This window comes from Podarcis liolepis (assembly GCF_965112155.1).
Source record: "Podarcis liolepis genome assembly, chromosome: 1".
In the NCBI taxonomy this organism is placed as follows: Eukaryota; Metazoa; Chordata; class Lepidosauria; order Squamata; family Lacertidae; genus Podarcis; species Podarcis liolepis.
This window is the reverse complement of record NC_139554.1, coordinates 70,326,565-70,344,219: the sequence shown is the minus strand read 5'-3', so window position 1 is coordinate 70,344,219 and position 17,655 is coordinate 70,326,565. Positions and strand designations below refer to the sequence as shown.

The 17,655-nt window shown below is 44.5% G+C and overlaps 1 protein-coding gene across 4 annotated transcripts in view; it reads left to right on the top strand.

Moving 5' to 3' along the window:
* TUB (TUB bipartite transcription factor) overlaps positions 1-17,655 on the top strand; it is a 128,276-nt gene that overhangs the window by 38,448 nt on the left and 72,173 nt on the right. The window contains exon 1 of one of the 4 annotated variants that reach the window (XM_083478104.1): positions 16,910-17,651. The exons of 2 other annotated variants lie outside the window; for them this stretch is intronic. In XM_083478104.1, coding sequence (XP_083334230.1) covers positions 17,614-17,651 — 38 coding nt within the window. In that variant the 5' untranslated portion in view covers positions 16,910-17,613. Of the gene's footprint in view, positions 1-16,909; positions 17,652-17,655 lie in introns of those variants that run through there. One more of the 4 variants, XM_083478102.1, reaches the window with a different exon arrangement.

Here is a 17,655-nt window from a genome sequence, read left to right as displayed (position 1 = left end):
GTGGCATTCAGGAATGGTTGCTCATACTTTTTCTTTTGGTACAAGTTACAATGAGCATATGGATGCAGAAATCTATGAGATACTAATGCGACATGCTCAGATTAAGTGATACTCTCTCTTTGGTAATTAGTGTGACCTTTACAATAAAAAACATACCTAGGTAGCGAGGTCTCCCTTGATACCATTGATTTCAAGAATGAGCCACACTAGAACCAGGCACAACAACAGCAACATTTTATATACCTGCAGCACTTCTGAATTTGTTTCACTGATGGTTAAAGTTGCCACACCAACATGTGGCTCCATTGTTTGGGTGGCTATTATGTGCATCATCACTTAGGAACTGCTCATTGTACATAGATCACCCTGATGGAAAGTCTCCACACAGCTCCAGCTGGTGCTGATCTAGAGATTCACCGTCTGATGGGCAATCCACATGGTGATGAGTTTGCTGCCAGAGTGGGCTCTGCTATGCCCATAAATTTAACATCTCCATCTGCATCTCTTCCTCCAAGAGGGATAATAGATGTCCCATCATGCCCTTGCTAAGGATCTGCCCAGGGACAGCTTCTCCACATCTGGCACAGATGGGAAACTAGTAGGTCTTCCAATGCAGCTCCCACCCACCCCCCAGTGGTAAGGGATTATAGGAGTTGTAATCTAGCAACATATGGGTGGCTGCATGGGTGGCTGCACCCCTAACTTAACCATATCAGAAGCCAGGCACATCCCGCTGGGATCTTTCCAGATCTTAGCTGTTGCTTCTACAATGCCGAGTATTACCTGTGTAGACAGCAAGGCTTGCACAATGGTGCTAAAAGCTAAATCCAAGTCACTCTTCAAGAAGACTTTCAGAGGTTCAGTAAGACCCATCATGCAAAGACTCTGTTTGGAGGGTCCCACGGCAGCTGTAACATTAAAATTGACTCTGCATATACTTGTATATTATTTTTATGTACCAAAGGGAAGGCATGAGACACACACAGAGAAGAAATAATTACTTGATACTACCTAGTGAACAAGAAGATCAAGCCTATCCATTCTGAAGGAAATCAGCCCTGAGTGCTCACTGGAAGGACAGATTATGAAGCTGAGGCTCCAGTACTTTGGCCACCTCATGAGAAGAGAAGACTCCCTGGAAAAGACCCTGATGTTGGGAAAGATGGAGGGCACAAGGAGAAGGGGACGACAGAGGACGAGATGGTTGGACAGTGTTCTCAAAGCTACGAACATGAGTTTGACCAAACTGCGGGAGGCAGTGGAAGACAGGAGTGCCTGGCGTGCTCTGGTCCATGGGGTCACGAAGAGTCGGACATGACTAAACGACTAAACAACAACCACCTAGTGAACCTGCAGATCCAGCCCCAAAGCAGCCCAAGAGTTGCCCCAAACACATACATGCTCTCCTTATGGCTTCCAAGTAAAGTTTATTCTACCAAAGTTGAGGACATGGTGTCTCACAGAGCCCCATATGTGCACTGGGACCATACAATTTAGTACAGTATGCAATTATTCAGCACACATTCGGGTCCTACATCTGGACTTCCCATTGGCATCTGTTTGGCCACTGTGAGAACAGGAAGCTGGATTTGATGAGCCTTTGGCCTAATCTAGCAGGGGGTCTTTATATTCATTGATCTCATCTGCAACGAGAGACAAACAATTTGCATTTTGAGCCACATCACAAGTTTTTTATATCACTCCCACCCTACCGGCTGCAGATGCTAAAACACAATTTCAGAATCTATCAAGCCTATGATCTAACATTGTTAATGCAATTGGTGTGCTTGCGAGCAACTTGTTGTCACCTTGTCATAGTGCGAGCGCTCAGTCTGCATTACCATTCCAAAAGCAAAAACATAATCTGGGCTCAGATCACACATCTGATTTTGCTTCCTAATAGCACTCCTTGAATAGCAAACAATTCATAAATAGGTGTGGGTTTTTTAACTGCCGTATCTTTACGGCTACACTCTGCCCCTGTCTTAAATCCTGAAGGCCATGAAGATGATCTATTATAGGCAGCCGCCATATTGTGCATGTTCAATTGATGCACACATTGTTTTTTGACTCAAATGGGGGTGGAATGGGGTGGGGGCACAACAGGCTTTGTTGCAGTGTGTGTGAGGCATTGCCACAAATCAGGCAGAGACCTTGTATGAGTGATGTTCTATTTTGGGTAAATACGCACCAATGCAAAGGACAAAGAAGAAGCTTTTGTTTTAAAATGGAATGACTCACTGCACCTCACTACACCATGGGGTTCTTACTTTCAAGGGCTTCATGCACAATGTTTAGACTTCACTCCCATGAGAACTGGTAAGTAAGGGGCACAATGACTCAGCAACCAGTAAACATCCTCTTAGTAAGTCTGGGGAAACAGATAAGAATACCAAGATATCAGCCCAAGTGGAATGTGTCTAAAAGAGGGGTCCTTTCTCTGAGAGTCAAGCATTTTGTGTATAACAAAGTGAGCTTGGATTGTAGAACTCTTCAAAGATTTTGAGGGGAAGAATTAAGGCATATCCAAGGCATATAAATCAAGAATGGAGAGAGTGTTGTTGTTTGTACTCAGGGCCTGCTCGCGGGCTCCCCAAAGGTATCTGGTTGGTCACTGTGAGAATGGGATGCTGGACTAGACAGGCTCTTTTTATGCTCGTAATTAGACTTTGGCACCTACAAATGTGAACATGAAGCTCTTATGTCACACGTTACCTTACATACCTGGTGAAGAGAAGTGACCTTCCATGCTCAACTGTGCACGATTGAATTGATGCGCACGATGGACTGTTCATGTATTGATGAGGGATATTGCCAACTCATCCTGCTCTTTCAGCACAGGTTAGGCTGCCATTATGCATTGCCAAAAAAGTGGAGCTGCATAATTAAAAAAGAGGAAAGAAGATGGGGCATTTTGAGATTTACTTAGATAACACTCCCTGATAGCTATACATTGTCTATTGAACTGAAGGGTCATTTGGTATTTTAGAACAAGCCTTCATTGTTTTGTTTTCTCGAATCATAGCACAGAAGAGTTGGAAAGGACCCCAAGGATCATTTAGTGCAAGCCCCTCTAATGCAGGTATCACTGCTAAAGAATTCTTGACAGATGACAGATGGCCATCCAATCTCTGTTTGAAAACCTTCAATGAAGTCCATCACCACTGAAGCAGAAAACACAACTTTCATGGCTAGTACATAATACATCCCAAACCCTCACCATTTCTTCAGAACTGGTTCCCATCATCTCCTCTCCTCAATTCTATCTCTCTCTCTCTCTCACTTTCAATATGAATGTAGCTAATGACTTTTAGAAATGAAACCACTGCAACATTTTTGCTTTGGGCTTTGTTCTTTCCACCTCTTCTTATGGTAAAAACGTAAGAAACAAAATAACAATTTCCTTTTGTGGTTTCTTCAGAGGACAGGGTGGGTTTCATTGTTCTTTATGGCTCTTGTGAGAGGGAGATTGGCAGACATGTTGAGACATAAAAAGGCATCTCTCCACGCCGCAAGAACTGGAGTGTGCAAGCAGCTTCTTATTCAGCTTCAGCTTCTAATGCCGTGTTCAAACAATTACTGCTTTTCAGAGAACACAGCAGTTCCGACAACGGAAAAGTCTGCCAGTGATAGCAGGCAGGCACTGGAGAGAGGAAGCCGATAAACTGCGTCTACAATGCAACATGAAAGCAGACGCAGTCTAATCCATTTTGTTTAAAAACCAGGATGTCTTTGAAAGACAGAAGTGAGCAAACGTGCATTGTGCCCAAGCATGTGATACCCTCTACTCAGATGCCTATTGTGAATGCAAATGCTTCCAGCGGATGGGCAGAGATTGGACTCTTCAGTGTACAGTGGTACCTCTGGTTACATACTTAATTCATTCTGGAGGTCCGTTCTTAACCTGAAACTGTTCTTAACCTGAAGCACCACTTTAGCTAATAGGGCCTCCCGCTGCTGCTGCACTGCCGGAGCACAATTTCTGTTCTCATCCTGAAGCAAAGTTCTTAACCCGAGGTACTATTTCTGGGTTAGTGGAGTCTGTAACCTGAAGCATATGTAACCCGAGGTACCACTGTATGTGTGCTTTCCTTCTGTCAATGTTCACTGGCATTTATATGGATCTAAGGCACTATAAACAGGAAGAAGTTAGATTACCACCTTCCCCCCCCCCCCCAGCAATTGAAAAGGTAATCTCTAGATCCCACTAAAGCAGTGGTTCTCAGAGTTTTTTCTCTGGGCTGCACTTTCAGAATGAAGATTTGCTTGCAGGAAAATACATTGGAAAATGAAACGAAACAATAACTAGCAATGCTTGATTTATAATACAGAACACAACTACTTTATACTGTAATATGATCATGGGACATCCAGAAAGCATAAAATGATGCAGCTACATAAGAGCATGAATCACTCCCAAAATATCCTATTGATTGTCCTTGAATCTTCCTGACACACTTGCCCTCCTCTCCGGCCCCACCAGTGTGTTGCCAGATACAGTATTCCTCTGAATACCAGTTGCTTGGAATCACAGGTGGGCAGTGTGGTTGTGCTCAGCTCCTGCATCTGTTGGGCCACTGTGAGAACAGGGTGCTGGACCAGATGGGTCACTGGTCTGATCCAAGTGGACACTTCTCATGCTCAGTGTTATTACGAATACTTTAAGAAGGGCTCTCTTACCTGCATAACAAGGAGGTTCTTACTGAGGGCACCGTAGATTGCCTCATATCAGAGTGCTGTGTGCAACAGTATCATGACAGTGCCAGTGATGGCATACTGTCACTTACTGTGATCTGAAAAATGGAACCATTCAATTGCATTTGAATGTTAGCTCGCTCTCTTAAGGAGGCAGATGGGACATATCCCCTTTGGGAGTGTGCTCTGTGGAAGCTCACATTACTCAGCAAGGAGAAGGCCCTTGGTCCAAGCCTTGGTATCTCCAGGTAGTACTGGAAAAGACTCCCTCCTGAAAACCCAGAGAGCTATTGCCAATCGGTGGTGACAGTATTGGGCTAGACTTACTGGACCTAAGCAGCTGTCTATGCTCCATATATTTTTCTCTTTGTCACCACAAAACTCTGTGACATATTATTCACAAATTTATGTGATGGAGAGGGCGAGCAACAGCCATATATGTACTTCAAGGCTGTGCATGGAATGTAAATCCAGATCTTACTGCACCTTATATAACACCATTGACAGTGGTGTGTGTGTGTGTGTGTGTGTGTGTGTGTGTGCGGTTTCAAATGACATGCTGGAGCATTTGATGGATTCATTATATCAAATTCATTATACATATTATATCCTGTCTTTGGAAGGGAAAAAAATGAACTCTTTCTTTTCTAAAGACAATGGCATTTTAAAATGAGAATATGACTTTGTGAACATCTACAGGTGACCATCCCACTTTGAAGTATGTATGTATTGATTGGTACTTCAATAATTTGACAAAGGGATTTAAAAATAACACCTCCCCTCTTCTTTGCTGAGGATCAGGCCAATTTTGGAAACGATGTCCTGGGATCTTTAAATGACACTAGAACATGTATTTTGTTTCCTTGTTGGAAAAACCTGCTCAAACTACTGATGCCTACTGCCTGATTATAGTGACTGAGGTTGCAATCCTATGCACTTAGCTGGGAGTGAGCACCATGAATCTTGCTGTGAATTGCTGATGATTCACGATAGCCATTTTGCCTATAATGCCCAAAGTGCTTGAAAGAGCCTGAGGAAATTATCACTGTACTTTAGGATAACTCAATAAGTGCTGCTGTGTATTCTGAGTCAGTACCCAATGCTGAGTTAGCCCAATTTACCTCATCACAAACCGCTGGATGGAAATGCTAAACATTTCCTGTGATGTCTTTTCAAAGTATGGGAGGAATTCAGGATTGCTAAAGCAATTTAACTGAGAAGTGAGCTGCCAAGTTCAAACATCATTTATTTGCCTTCCCTCAAATCTGAAATTTTCCTCCGTTGTCTCCACTGAAAGGGCTCCCTTTTGATTTCCTTCAGAGTCTCTGATGGGCAGCTGGAGTGATGAACTAGATGGTTAGTCTCTGCTAGGAGTGTTGGGGAACTGCATGTGCTATATATCAACAGCTCCTCGGGGTCTATTTGAAGAATTTTCTGTCCAATTTACCACCTGCTAAAACACTGGACTTGTGCCAGGATCTTGAAGTTAATCTAAGTTAGAGACTTCTAGGAAGCTAAGCTGAAAGTTGTTTTATTGTCACTGTGGTGTACCAAAAATCTTCTTTATTTCCCAATCCAAGGGCTCCCTTGGATCATCACAACCATGCAAAGTCCTAACTACACTCACACAAATGTTCAATATTACTAAAACTGTTTCCCACTGGTTCATTTGTTTAAAACATTTTGTATATCACCTTTCATCAAAATTGTATTTCGACCGGCCTTTTTCCCCCAGCTGGAACTCGCTGGACTCAGTTCTGGTGCCTCTCAGGTGGTGCTATTGCCATTATATGAGAATGAGGGTGGTGTGCCTGATGAGCTCCAGCTATGATGAGCTATTTTCTAGAAAAATAGCACTGGATCCATACTTGCATTCAGCACTGCAGGAAAGAGCTGGGGGTTGGGGGGAGTCAATTTATCTTTATTGCTCTTTCTCCTTGCAGCCCAATGTGCCTCCCCCCAAAGCTGCTGGATAAAGTTGGGGTGGCCCCTGGAATAGCATGGCTGGTAGTGCTGGGGTCTGCGGAGGGAGGAGGGACTTGAGGAAAATCGCCTCCATGCCCCCTTCCACCATGAAGAAGCATGAGTCTGGATCCAACCAGATTAATTATTTTTAAAACAATAAAAGCATTGATTATACAGAGCTATGAGCATTGTGGTGCCAATGTGGTGCCTTCCAGATGCCTTGCAGAAGTGGTTGGACAACAACTCCCACCATCCCTGTCCATTGGTCATGCTCTTTAGGGCTGATGAGAGTTGTAGTCCCAACAACATACAGAAAATGCCCCAATGGTACCCTTGTAATAGCTCCCCCCCCCCGAGTCTATAAGAGAGCAGTGTGTCTCCCTAGGAAGGACATTCCATTTGCCAGTTGCCACAGCCAAAAGGGTCCTCTAACTGGTTTTCACTCGAGAGAACAGAGAGAAGAGCCTCAACTGATGATCTGAAAGTATGGATAGGGTGATATGGGAGAGGAAACTCCTTCAGGTACCTAGGTCCCCAGCCATGTAGGGCTTCAAAAGTATGATAAATCTTAGCAGACTGAATTGTCTTCAGAAGTGGACAGGCTTTTTAAAGACAGGCAATACATGATCTAAATAGGTTGACACAGTCAAAATCCTGGCACATCAGCTGAAGCTTCCAGACCATCCTCAGAGGCATCCCCACACAGAACACATTATACTAATCCAGTTAGGAAGTTACCAGGGCATGGTCTCATAATATGGTCTGAAGGCACATGAAGCCACTACCACACTGCAACTAAGCAAGCCTGGATCTGGTCAGCACCTGAAGCCAGAGCTCTGGCAACCCTAACTAACCCACACATCACAGTCCCCAGGCAAAGAAACCGTGCAATCCTTCTCATTCCCCACTGTGACCAATGTATCTTTCATTTCTTTTTTGTCAGGTACATGGAGCTTTCTTTTTAAAAAAGAAGAAAAAAAGAAGGAAGGAAGGTGGGACATAAATTTGAAGCAATTGCAAATGTATAAATAGCAACAAGATGTGGAGAGCTTCCTTCTTTATGTGATAGATCCCAAGCCACTTACATATTTATTTAGATATCAGTGCCATGATTTCATTAAACTAGCTTCTGCAGAAAATGTAAAAGAAGGGAAATCTCAGGAAGATGAATGTTGCCAAGCTTTTCCATTGGATTTGATTACTTTGTTTCAGTTAAGTAATTCTAAAAGGCTGCTGAAAGTGTACAATATCCCTTTTTTATGTAAACAGATTGTTGTTAGTACTTCAACATGCAATATTTCAAGTGTAATGAGCCAAATCTGCTAAATAATGGATTTAACCATGAAATGGGCCGCACTGTTTTCATTCTTCGAAAAGCAAGTGTAGTGAAAGGATCACCATTCACACATTATTTTATAAGGCCAAGATACTGTAGATTTAAGCTGAAATGAAACCTCATTACATTACGTTGTGTACTACACAAACATTTCAAGCAGTGTACAGTGTGAATCCATTACGATAACTGCTCATTAAACAAAAAAATATAAACAGAAAAGTTAAAGATCTAACTTCTTAATATAACTCTTTTAAGGATTTGAAGGTATACGAAGGATTTGGTTCAATAGCAGCCCTATCCTGTGCATTCTCCCAGAAGTAGGTGCCACTGAACTCAGTTGAACTTAGAATACCCCTTTAGGATTGTAACCCTTTAGGATTGTTTACTAGAGAGTAAACCTCACTGAACTCAGCTGAGTTTGCTTCAGAGTAAAGAAATGTAAGCTTTCACTATTTATTGACTAAAGTCTATATTTTGCCTGAAGTCAGAGCTAGCAAGGGGTGGGGCATGCAGAGGTTACTGCCGCAATGTAGCCAAGTACATAATCTAATCGAGCATTTTAAAATCTAATTGATTTTAATATTCTCATGGATGTTTCGGCTGGATTGAAACTGGTATTAACAACATATGTATATATTACTATTCATTAAAAAAACCGATTTGGTTTAGAGCAATAGTACATAAAACCACATAGAAAGAACCCTATAAAATGTTCGAATCAAAAAGCAGCTAATAATGATAATAATAATAATGTGCTGCTGAGATAGATAAGGCAATAGAATTAAATTAAATGCAATGCTAGTATTTACCTGCCCTGTGGGAGGAGGAAATGAGGAATGGCCTGTAACTTAGAAGAAGGCCATGGATACTGAGTTCATAGTACTGTGACCAGACTAATTGTAACTACCACACAGTACCTGGTGTTCCTGTAAAGACCAGGAGACAGTGCCTGCTTGTCCAAGGGACCAAAGTCATTTACTGGGACCTTGATGGGGCCAAAATAACTCCTCTTTCCTGTAAATCCCTCTTTTCTAGTGTTCTCCCAAACTTTATTTAGTGTAGTTTGAAAGCAGAAAATTTTCCCTCCATCTTAGTAGTCCCCCAAGAAGTTCCTTACCAGTCCCCTTACAGGCAAGGGAACAAAGAAGGATAGAGGCAAGGAGGGGGCCTAGTTAAAATCTTGTGGAAGAAAAAAATAGGCTGGTACTCATGCTCTGCAATGGGGACTATCAGCCCACTGGAAACCTCCCCCCCCCCGAGCTGATACAGAGTAACACAGTCCTTCCACCAAGGACTGAATATGTTGGGAACCCAAGCTATTGCTTAACTATGTCCTTAGCATCCTTTATCAAAGTGATCTTTTGTGGTTCGAGGACCCAATCCCCGCTTAGTGGAATGAAGACACGTAATATAAGGTTAATGGGCAAGAGAAAGGCCACAACTTTATTGATTACAGCAAGTGAAAAGGTATTGACTTAGGCATTGGATCACGTCAGTTGACTCCACCCACTCAGAGAGGGGGGAGCCTAAAAGGGGGGGTTATCCACCAGTAGGTGGAGCCTGTTGATGCTAATACAACTATAAGCTCTCCCCTGATGTCACTGAGGGTCGTGCCATGGCCCCCCACCACACAGGCATCAGACAGGATCCACGACCACCGGATTCCTTTAACGGAATACTCAAAAATTGAAGGCGTAGGTGATGGCCACACCTAGCCCTTCCACACACCACAAACGCATTCCAATGCCTAACCTACCCACCAATACCACGAAAGTTGTGACGGTTGCTGTGAAGTAGGCGAAAAAACCACAAAGCCTAATGCCAAATGGAAAAATTCCTACCAGGCCCCCTGCACAACCTGGGTGACCAACCTAAGGTCCATAGCAAGGCCAAGAGAGAAACTGAAACCCTGAGCTCTAAGGGAGTGGAGGGTGGGTGACTCGCGACAGGAAGGCGAAAAGTGAGGGCTGCGTGGCTGGCGCAGCAGCAAGTTAAGCTGCAGACCACGCCCCCTCCAAGCCGCCCGGTTGGGCGCTTGCCCGTGGGTGTGGTGCTCTAGCCAGGTGAGTGGGTGGCAGGGGGCTAACGCCCCCTGCATGAGGCAGACATTGGATCCCACCCACAACCCCTCCCCTCTTGCAGGAGGAGAGTCTTTCAGAGATGGTCTAGGCTTGTACCTGAGTGACATTTCATGACAAAGACATGAGTGGAGAAGCTCCTGAGACATCCTGACATGATATAATTAACTGCAATGCCACACTTGAGAGCCCAGCCAAAGTGGTGTTTCCCTTTTTTGTGTGATGATCTTGTGCTTTGGGAAGTTCAAAGAAGTTGAACCTGCAAGTGCTAAATAAATGCAAAAGGAAACCTACCCATCCTAATTATTCATAGTTTATTAGCAAAGTGCTCTCACCCAGCTGAAAGGAGCCAGGCTTGTTATTTCCTCTAAGCAGCCAAAGAATTCTTAATTAATTTATGTAGGTTGGAGATGACTGCTCTTTGGGAACCATTTCCCTCGAGAGGTTATAGATGTGGTTTTGCATGCAGTTTGGTACTGAATACTGGAATTAGCTATATCAGGGGCATCACCCTGCTTGTGATGGGCAGGTGCTGGGATTGTCGTTAACACATGCACTAAGATGCTCTCTCTCTCCACCATCACAATCCTCAGTCACCATGGTTCAGAGAAAAGCCAAATCACACACATGGTCTTAGGGCAGGTATAATGTTCCAGCTGCACTGAGCAGTAAGGTAAGCAGTGCAAGTTTGGGGACCAATAGCTGTAGGTGAAACTTCATCCTTTGAGGTGTATCCTTACTCAGACAGAAGCATTTAAAATAGTCTATCAGTATTGGGTGGAATCCAGTTTGTGGCCTTATACTTTTGATTCAGCAGATGCCTATTAATGGAAGAGGAGAGGGAGGATATATATATATGCTTATTCTTCTTCCCCTGTGGTCTTTCCCACCTTGTTCTGGAGGCTTCCCCAACACTAGGGTTACCAGATTTTTTTCAGTGAATCCAGTGACACTTTTCAACTTCAATGGATTTTGTGAGAGGACTGATTTGTAAATCTGGGGACTGTCCCTGGGAAACGGGGACGTCTGGTAACCTTACCCAATACCCTGGAGCTGATTTAGGAGGGGGTCATTGGGAAATGCAGAGGGGAGGAAGAATTAGCAAAAAAAAAAAAAGGGGGGAGCCCTCCCCCCTTTTTTTCCTAGAGGCAGCATTTGCTGGATCAAAAGTTAGTATAGAATTGCAAAAGCACCAACTGGATTCTCCCTAAAGATTTGTTTCATTTTGTTAAGAAAAGTGCATCTGTACACCTAATTGCTTGTGGTTATGGAGACTACATGGGGAGGGGGAGGTGAAGATCAGAAAGGCAGCTAACCCAAAAAAAACCTTGGTACATGTAATTGCCTCATTTAACTTGCAGCAGTGGAGACTGAAGGGCTGGCAGTTCCAAAGATAAGATAGGTACACCACCGACCATCCTTTCAGTGCATTATTCAAGTACTGTACAATATTCAGTAGCTTTAATACTTGCCTGCACAGACCATTTCTATCTAATACAAAACAACAGTCAATGAACACTATACTAATGAGCCACCCCCCATTTGTATAATTATTATTATTAGTGATAAGAAACTATGCTTACTGTGCAAGCAAAACATGCTATGAGAAGCAGGCTGACAAAAGACCAATTCTTGTGCCTAAAATGAGATTAAATAGAAGACACACCTTAAGTTTTGGTATGAATTCAACATAATGTAGCTTAACAGATGCAGGGCTCAGTGTCTGTGTCATACACACTTTGGAGTATTTTGGATTTGCTTCATGATCTCACTCTGCTTAAATGTGGGACTGAAATGGAAATAGGGGAAATAATTAGTGCGCATGAGATGGGAATTTTAATTAGGTTGCTCATAAAGCCCCAATTAGCAGAGGACAGGTAAGTTGTATGGAAAATGCTCAAAGCCACAGTGATCAGAGGCTCTCGCAAGCCTTGGCAGATTAGTTGTGCACAATGACATTCATGCTAGCTGAAAAATAACAAAGAAAGCAAAAGGCTGCAGTAAGAGGGAATATGAATGAGAAACAAAAAACACTCTGCTTAACACTTTTGATTTTGGAGTATTAACAGATATTTATTGTCTGCCAGGGAGATTGCTGCGTTACAGGACTAGGCTATTTAATTTTTCATTAAAAGGAAATATATGTCAGCCTTTTATATTAAATCTTTTAAAAATTATTCTGACCGAAGAGACTATCTTCTGATGCTTTCTTGTTAGTTAGGCTCAATTGATAGATGGATTTTGTTTTTAACAAGTGCAGGGGTTTGGCGCATGGGGGGGGGGAGGTATTCATTGTATCAATCATGAAATCTGGACAGTTCACTTTTAATGTAGGAAACGCTGGAAGGCTTAGGCAACCAATTAGCATCCTAATTGAAACAGCCCTTGATAAAAATGGTTTTCAAGAAGGGTTGTGAATTGGACCCTTAGCTATAAAATTGCTTTTGACCCATTTTTTCAAAACAGTGATTTAAAATAAGGCCAACTACCTGTGTGCTTGACCCTTGCCTGTCTTGACTGCTCAAGGTTAGCATGAGGTGGTCTGGAACGACTGGTAAGCAGAATGACTGATATCTCAAATGCAAAATTCCAGAAAGCCTTAAACAGGTTGATAAAGGTAAAGGGACCCCTGACCATTAGGTCCAGTCGTGACTGACTCTGGGGTTGCGGCGCTCATCTCGCTTTACTGGCCGAGGGAGCTGGTGTACAGCTTCCAGGTCATGTGGCCAGCATGACTAAGCAGCTTCTTGCAAACCAGAGCAGCGCACGGAAATGCCGTTTACCTTCCTGCCGGAGCGGTACCTATTTATCTACTTGCACTTTGTGCTTTCGAACTGCTAGGTTGGCAGGAGCTGGGACCAAACAACGGGAGCTCACCCCGTCGCGGGGATTCGAACCGCCGACCTTCTGATTGGCAAGTCCTAGGCTCTGTGGTTTAACCCACAGCACCATCCCAGGTTGATACTAGACCTTTATTGATGAATCCTTTAGGACAGTGGTTCCCAATTAGTTAAGTACTGTGGACCCCCCCCCCCCCGTTTTTCAAAAGCCAAGCCATGGACCCTCTACTTTTGAAAATTTTGATATTTCTATGGTAGTTATTGTTATGTGAATGATGCCACGGAGCCCCTCGGATCCGCAGAACACCAATTCAGAACCACTGCTTTAGGAAACAAACCACCCTTTACCTGCTGCTCTTTCCTTTTATATCTTTAAAGGTTATTAGGCTCGGTTGTTCTTTGTTTTTAAGATGAAACCTTTTTTTTTTTAAAAAAGATTATATTACTGTGAGTACGCCAGTGGTGGTGCATGCAAATGCCCATTTGATTGAATCCCAAAGTTGTCTGTTGCTGCTAAATAAATGTTATTTGTTTAGCTATTTATTTATTTAAGTGGTGTCTGAAAAGGAAGGAAGAAAAAGAAACAATGAACCCCCCCCCCCAGGCATACTCAAATTGTTTGTTGTGGAAAAATTAACAAGAATGCTAAGCTAGGAAAGCCTGAGTGAGGGGGGGGGGGAATAAAGGGTTTTCAACATATTCTAAAAGCCCACAATTGCAAGAGCCTGGCAGAATTCAAGATAGAGAACTGGTGCAGCAACATTGAAGGCCCTGTTGCAGGCAAAAATTTGTGGCAGGCCAGAAATATATGAGTTGTGATGTGGATCCTTATGTATTAGCTGTTCATTTGCTACATCCTTTGTCTTTGCTCTGTTTTTCATGAGGCTATTCTGTCCAGGTGTGAATGATTTTCTTCTATTTAGAACAAAAGTTTGGTGCTCTAATGTGCTGGAGCAGTTGAGAAAACAACACAAAAATGTAAAGAACTGCAGGCGTAGTTACCAGCAATCCTGTAGGGAGTGAATTACACATACTTCCTGAATTTGTCAATCGTTGATGTTGATAGTTACTCCAAGCAATGTGAGAATCAAATCAATGACAAATGAACAAGTCTGTGGTTCTGTTATCTGAAGTGAGTACTGTACATTGTTGCACAAAGACATTGTTATTGTGGTGCAGGTCAAGGAGAATTAAATACAACCCAACTTGCTGGGGAGAGGCTATGGGAAACCCACAAAGACTATCACCAGGCTAGTATGCGATTAATCTGAAAGAAAATGATACAAGGGCAGACACATTTAATTGTGTCTACACTGACGTTTGTAGTAACACTGTAAGCTCTTAAAACCAAGACGATAAAGCCTGGCCTCTTTCTAAACTTCCAGATTACAGCCCTGCAACTACTATTTCCTTCTGAATGCTAGGCTGTGGCAGACAGAAATAAAATTCTGTGTTGCATTGTCTGTCTTAACCTTGCCCTATTCTGAGAATTATTTGACGTACAGTGGTACCTCAGGTTACATACGCTTCAGGTTACAGACTCCGCCAACCCAGAAATAGTACCTCGGGTTAAGAACTTTGCTTCAGGATGAGTACAAAAGTCATGCTCCGGCAGCACAGCAGCAGTGGGAGGCCCATTAGCTAAAGTGGTGCTTCAGGCTAAGAACAGACCTCCTGGACGAATTAAGTTCTTAACCCGAGGTACCACTGTATTTAAAATCAGAAGACCCATAGGATCCATGATGGTATCAGTGGGATGTGAAAGTGCCTTAAAATTTAACAGATTGCTTGAAGAATTTGTTTGCAAACATGAAATAAAATCTCTCCCTCTCTCTGAACTTTTGGGCCATTTGAATTGTCTTTGCATTGTTTTAATACCAGGAGAGTGTTTTATGTACAAAAGGAACAGTAGCACGCAGCCAGGATGTGTGGCTTTTTCTGGCAGCAGAGTTTGTTGTACTGGAGGGACAAGAATCAAAAGTGTTCACAGAACAAAGTGCTAGTCGATAGTGGGAGAGAGAAAGAAGATTGTTAGTACCTCTTACAGGCATTTCTGGTATGGTAACTGCTGAATCTGCCTTTTAATCTTCATTACCATCTTCTCTTCTTACCCTTTCTGTTATATGGCTGCATTTGGATTCACCGCCACTCCATTTGCACAACAGAACTTCCCCTTCGCCTCCTACAGTGTTACATATTTCCGTGTTTTTATATTATAAACTGCCCTGTGATCCTCAGATAGTAAAAATAGAAATATCCTCAAAATCTACTCCAGAGGATGAGTCCCACTACATGACCAGAATGCTGTTCACACAGCAATGTCCAGGTTGTAGCTGCTAAACATGCAGCATTGCCTGTTTTTTCTGACGTTAACTGTAAGAACACCCATGCTGGATAAGTGTGAAAGGAATACAGTATTAGAAAAAGGCACAGAAGCACTAGCATTATAAAAAGGAAAATTAACACAATATTTTCTAAGTCTGAATGCGTTCTTAATGGGGTTGCAAATGTTTTTCCCTTGAAGCAATTAACATGGAAATGAGCAATAAACGTCCACTAGATTTCTGAAAGCGGCTTTGACATGTTGTGAAAGCTCAAAACTAATGCAGAGATTAACAGGAGAAGCAGAACAAACTGTCACGTGAAGGCAGCCATAGTGGATTGGGAAGTCTTGCACAACAATCCCCAAAGATCTGACTTTATGAGATAAGGAAAGGGAGAGAGGGGAAATGCACAGGAAAGCATGGGAGAACATTCCTTTTGACACATCACCATCTAACCTCCCCAGAAACAAATCAGAATGGATACTCATGAAGCAGCCCATGCCTGCTCTTACTCTGAATGAATCTGGATGAATGTTCACGAAGGAAAGGGTCACACCTCAGCGGTACAGCATGCAGAAGGTCCCTGGTTCAACCCACAGCATCTCCAGGTAGAGATAGGAGAGACCATTCCAGACCCTATTATGCAGGGACGACATCCCTGATTTAGAGAAGCCATCCCGATTTCTTATTTGATCCCAGAATGTCCTGCTTTTCCTTGAGATGTCCCTATTTTCATTGGAGAAATGTTGGAGGGTGTGGAGTTATCCGACCCCTGAGCTGTCTGAAGGCAATCCTGTAAAGGGAAGTTTCTTAAATGTTTAATGTTGTATGGCGTTTTTATAAATGTTGGAGACTGCCCAGAGTGGCTGGGGCAGCTCAGTAAGGTGTGTGGGGTATAAATACAGTGGACACTCGGGTTGAGAACGTGATCTACGTGGGAGGCATGTTTGCAACCTGCAGCTCTGTGTCTGCGCGCACGCGGGTCGTGATTCGGCACCTCTGTGCATGTGCAAAGCACGATTTAGTGCTTCTGTGCATGTGCGAGCACCAAAACCTGGAAGTAACCCGTTCCGGTACTTCCAGGTTTGGCGCCGTGTGCAACCTAAAAACATACAACCTGAAGCATCTGTAACCCGGGGTATGACTCTAGTAGAATTATCATTAAGGAATGGGACGTCGCTATTTTCATCAGAGAAATGTTGGAGGGTAATGCTACTCCTGCGTCTGAAACCCTGGAAATCCACTGCCTGCCAGTGAGGACAATCCCGAGCTAGATAGACAGATGGCCTGACTCGGTAGAAGCCAGCTTCCTACGTCGTCCTGCGGCGTCTCAAAGATGAACGCGTTATTGGTTGTGGTGTGTTTGTTTATTTACATAGCTGTCAACTTTTCCCTTTTCTTGCGAGGAATCCTATTCGGAATAAGGGAATTTCCCTTTAAAAAAGGGAAACGTTGACAGCTATGGTTTATTTATCTACAGTATTTATTTTGGAGGGGCCTCAGGAGAGCATTGTCAATCCCGAAAACGCCACCACTTCTTTATCCCTTGGCCTCCGCCTCGCGCGCGCAGTTTCCAAGCCCCCACCGCCGGCTCCCCCCTCCTCTTCTCCGGCCCGCTCTTTCTACCCCCCCCCCCTTCTAAGATGCGCGCGCCTACACTGGCCTCGCAACCCTCCTGGCGACAGGGCGCTCGCGGCGCGCAGGACCCCTTCAGGGCCACGCCGACGGCCGAGGCGGGGAACTCCGGCAGGCCGGAGGGAGGGCGCTGACGATTGGCCGGCGCGAGGGCGAAGGAGGGAGGGAGGGAGGCGTTTTGGAGGCGGCCGGCCCGGCTGCCGCCGCGTCCAGGGAACATGCAATGCAGTGCAGTGTAGCGCAGTGGCCGCGCCTCGGCGCTGCTGGGGCAAGGCGGGCGTCTCTTTTCGGCTCTGTGTACAAACGCACGGGCTGACCCTGATTGGCTGAAGGAAGGCAACAACGGCCGGGACGCGGGCTCGGGGGTCGCCAGAGTCGCCGCGGCTTCTCCCGCCTCCTGCTCCTCCTCGCCTCCTTCTCGCGTGTCTCTCGTGAGCGACTCGCCGACCAGCCGCTGCTGAAAGGGACTGTGGCAAGGGGCGCCTCCCGCTCCCACAGCCGCCGCCGCTGCGCGCGACCCTCGCGCGGAAAATGCTGCCTCCGCTCTTCGGAGCCCCGCTTGGATAATTCCTCCCCATGTACTTGACCTCGCCGCCGCCGCCGCTCCTTAGGCCGGGTAAAGGATGCTGCCCTGGCCGGTGGGAGGCTGTGACCAGGGGATCCGCGCCCGCCCGCTCGCCTCCCGTCCCGGCCCTGGGGACTGCTGCCCCTGCCTCGGCTGCTAGCTCCTTCGGCGAGCGATGACTTCGAAGCACCAGGCGGACTGGATCCCTTACAGGTAG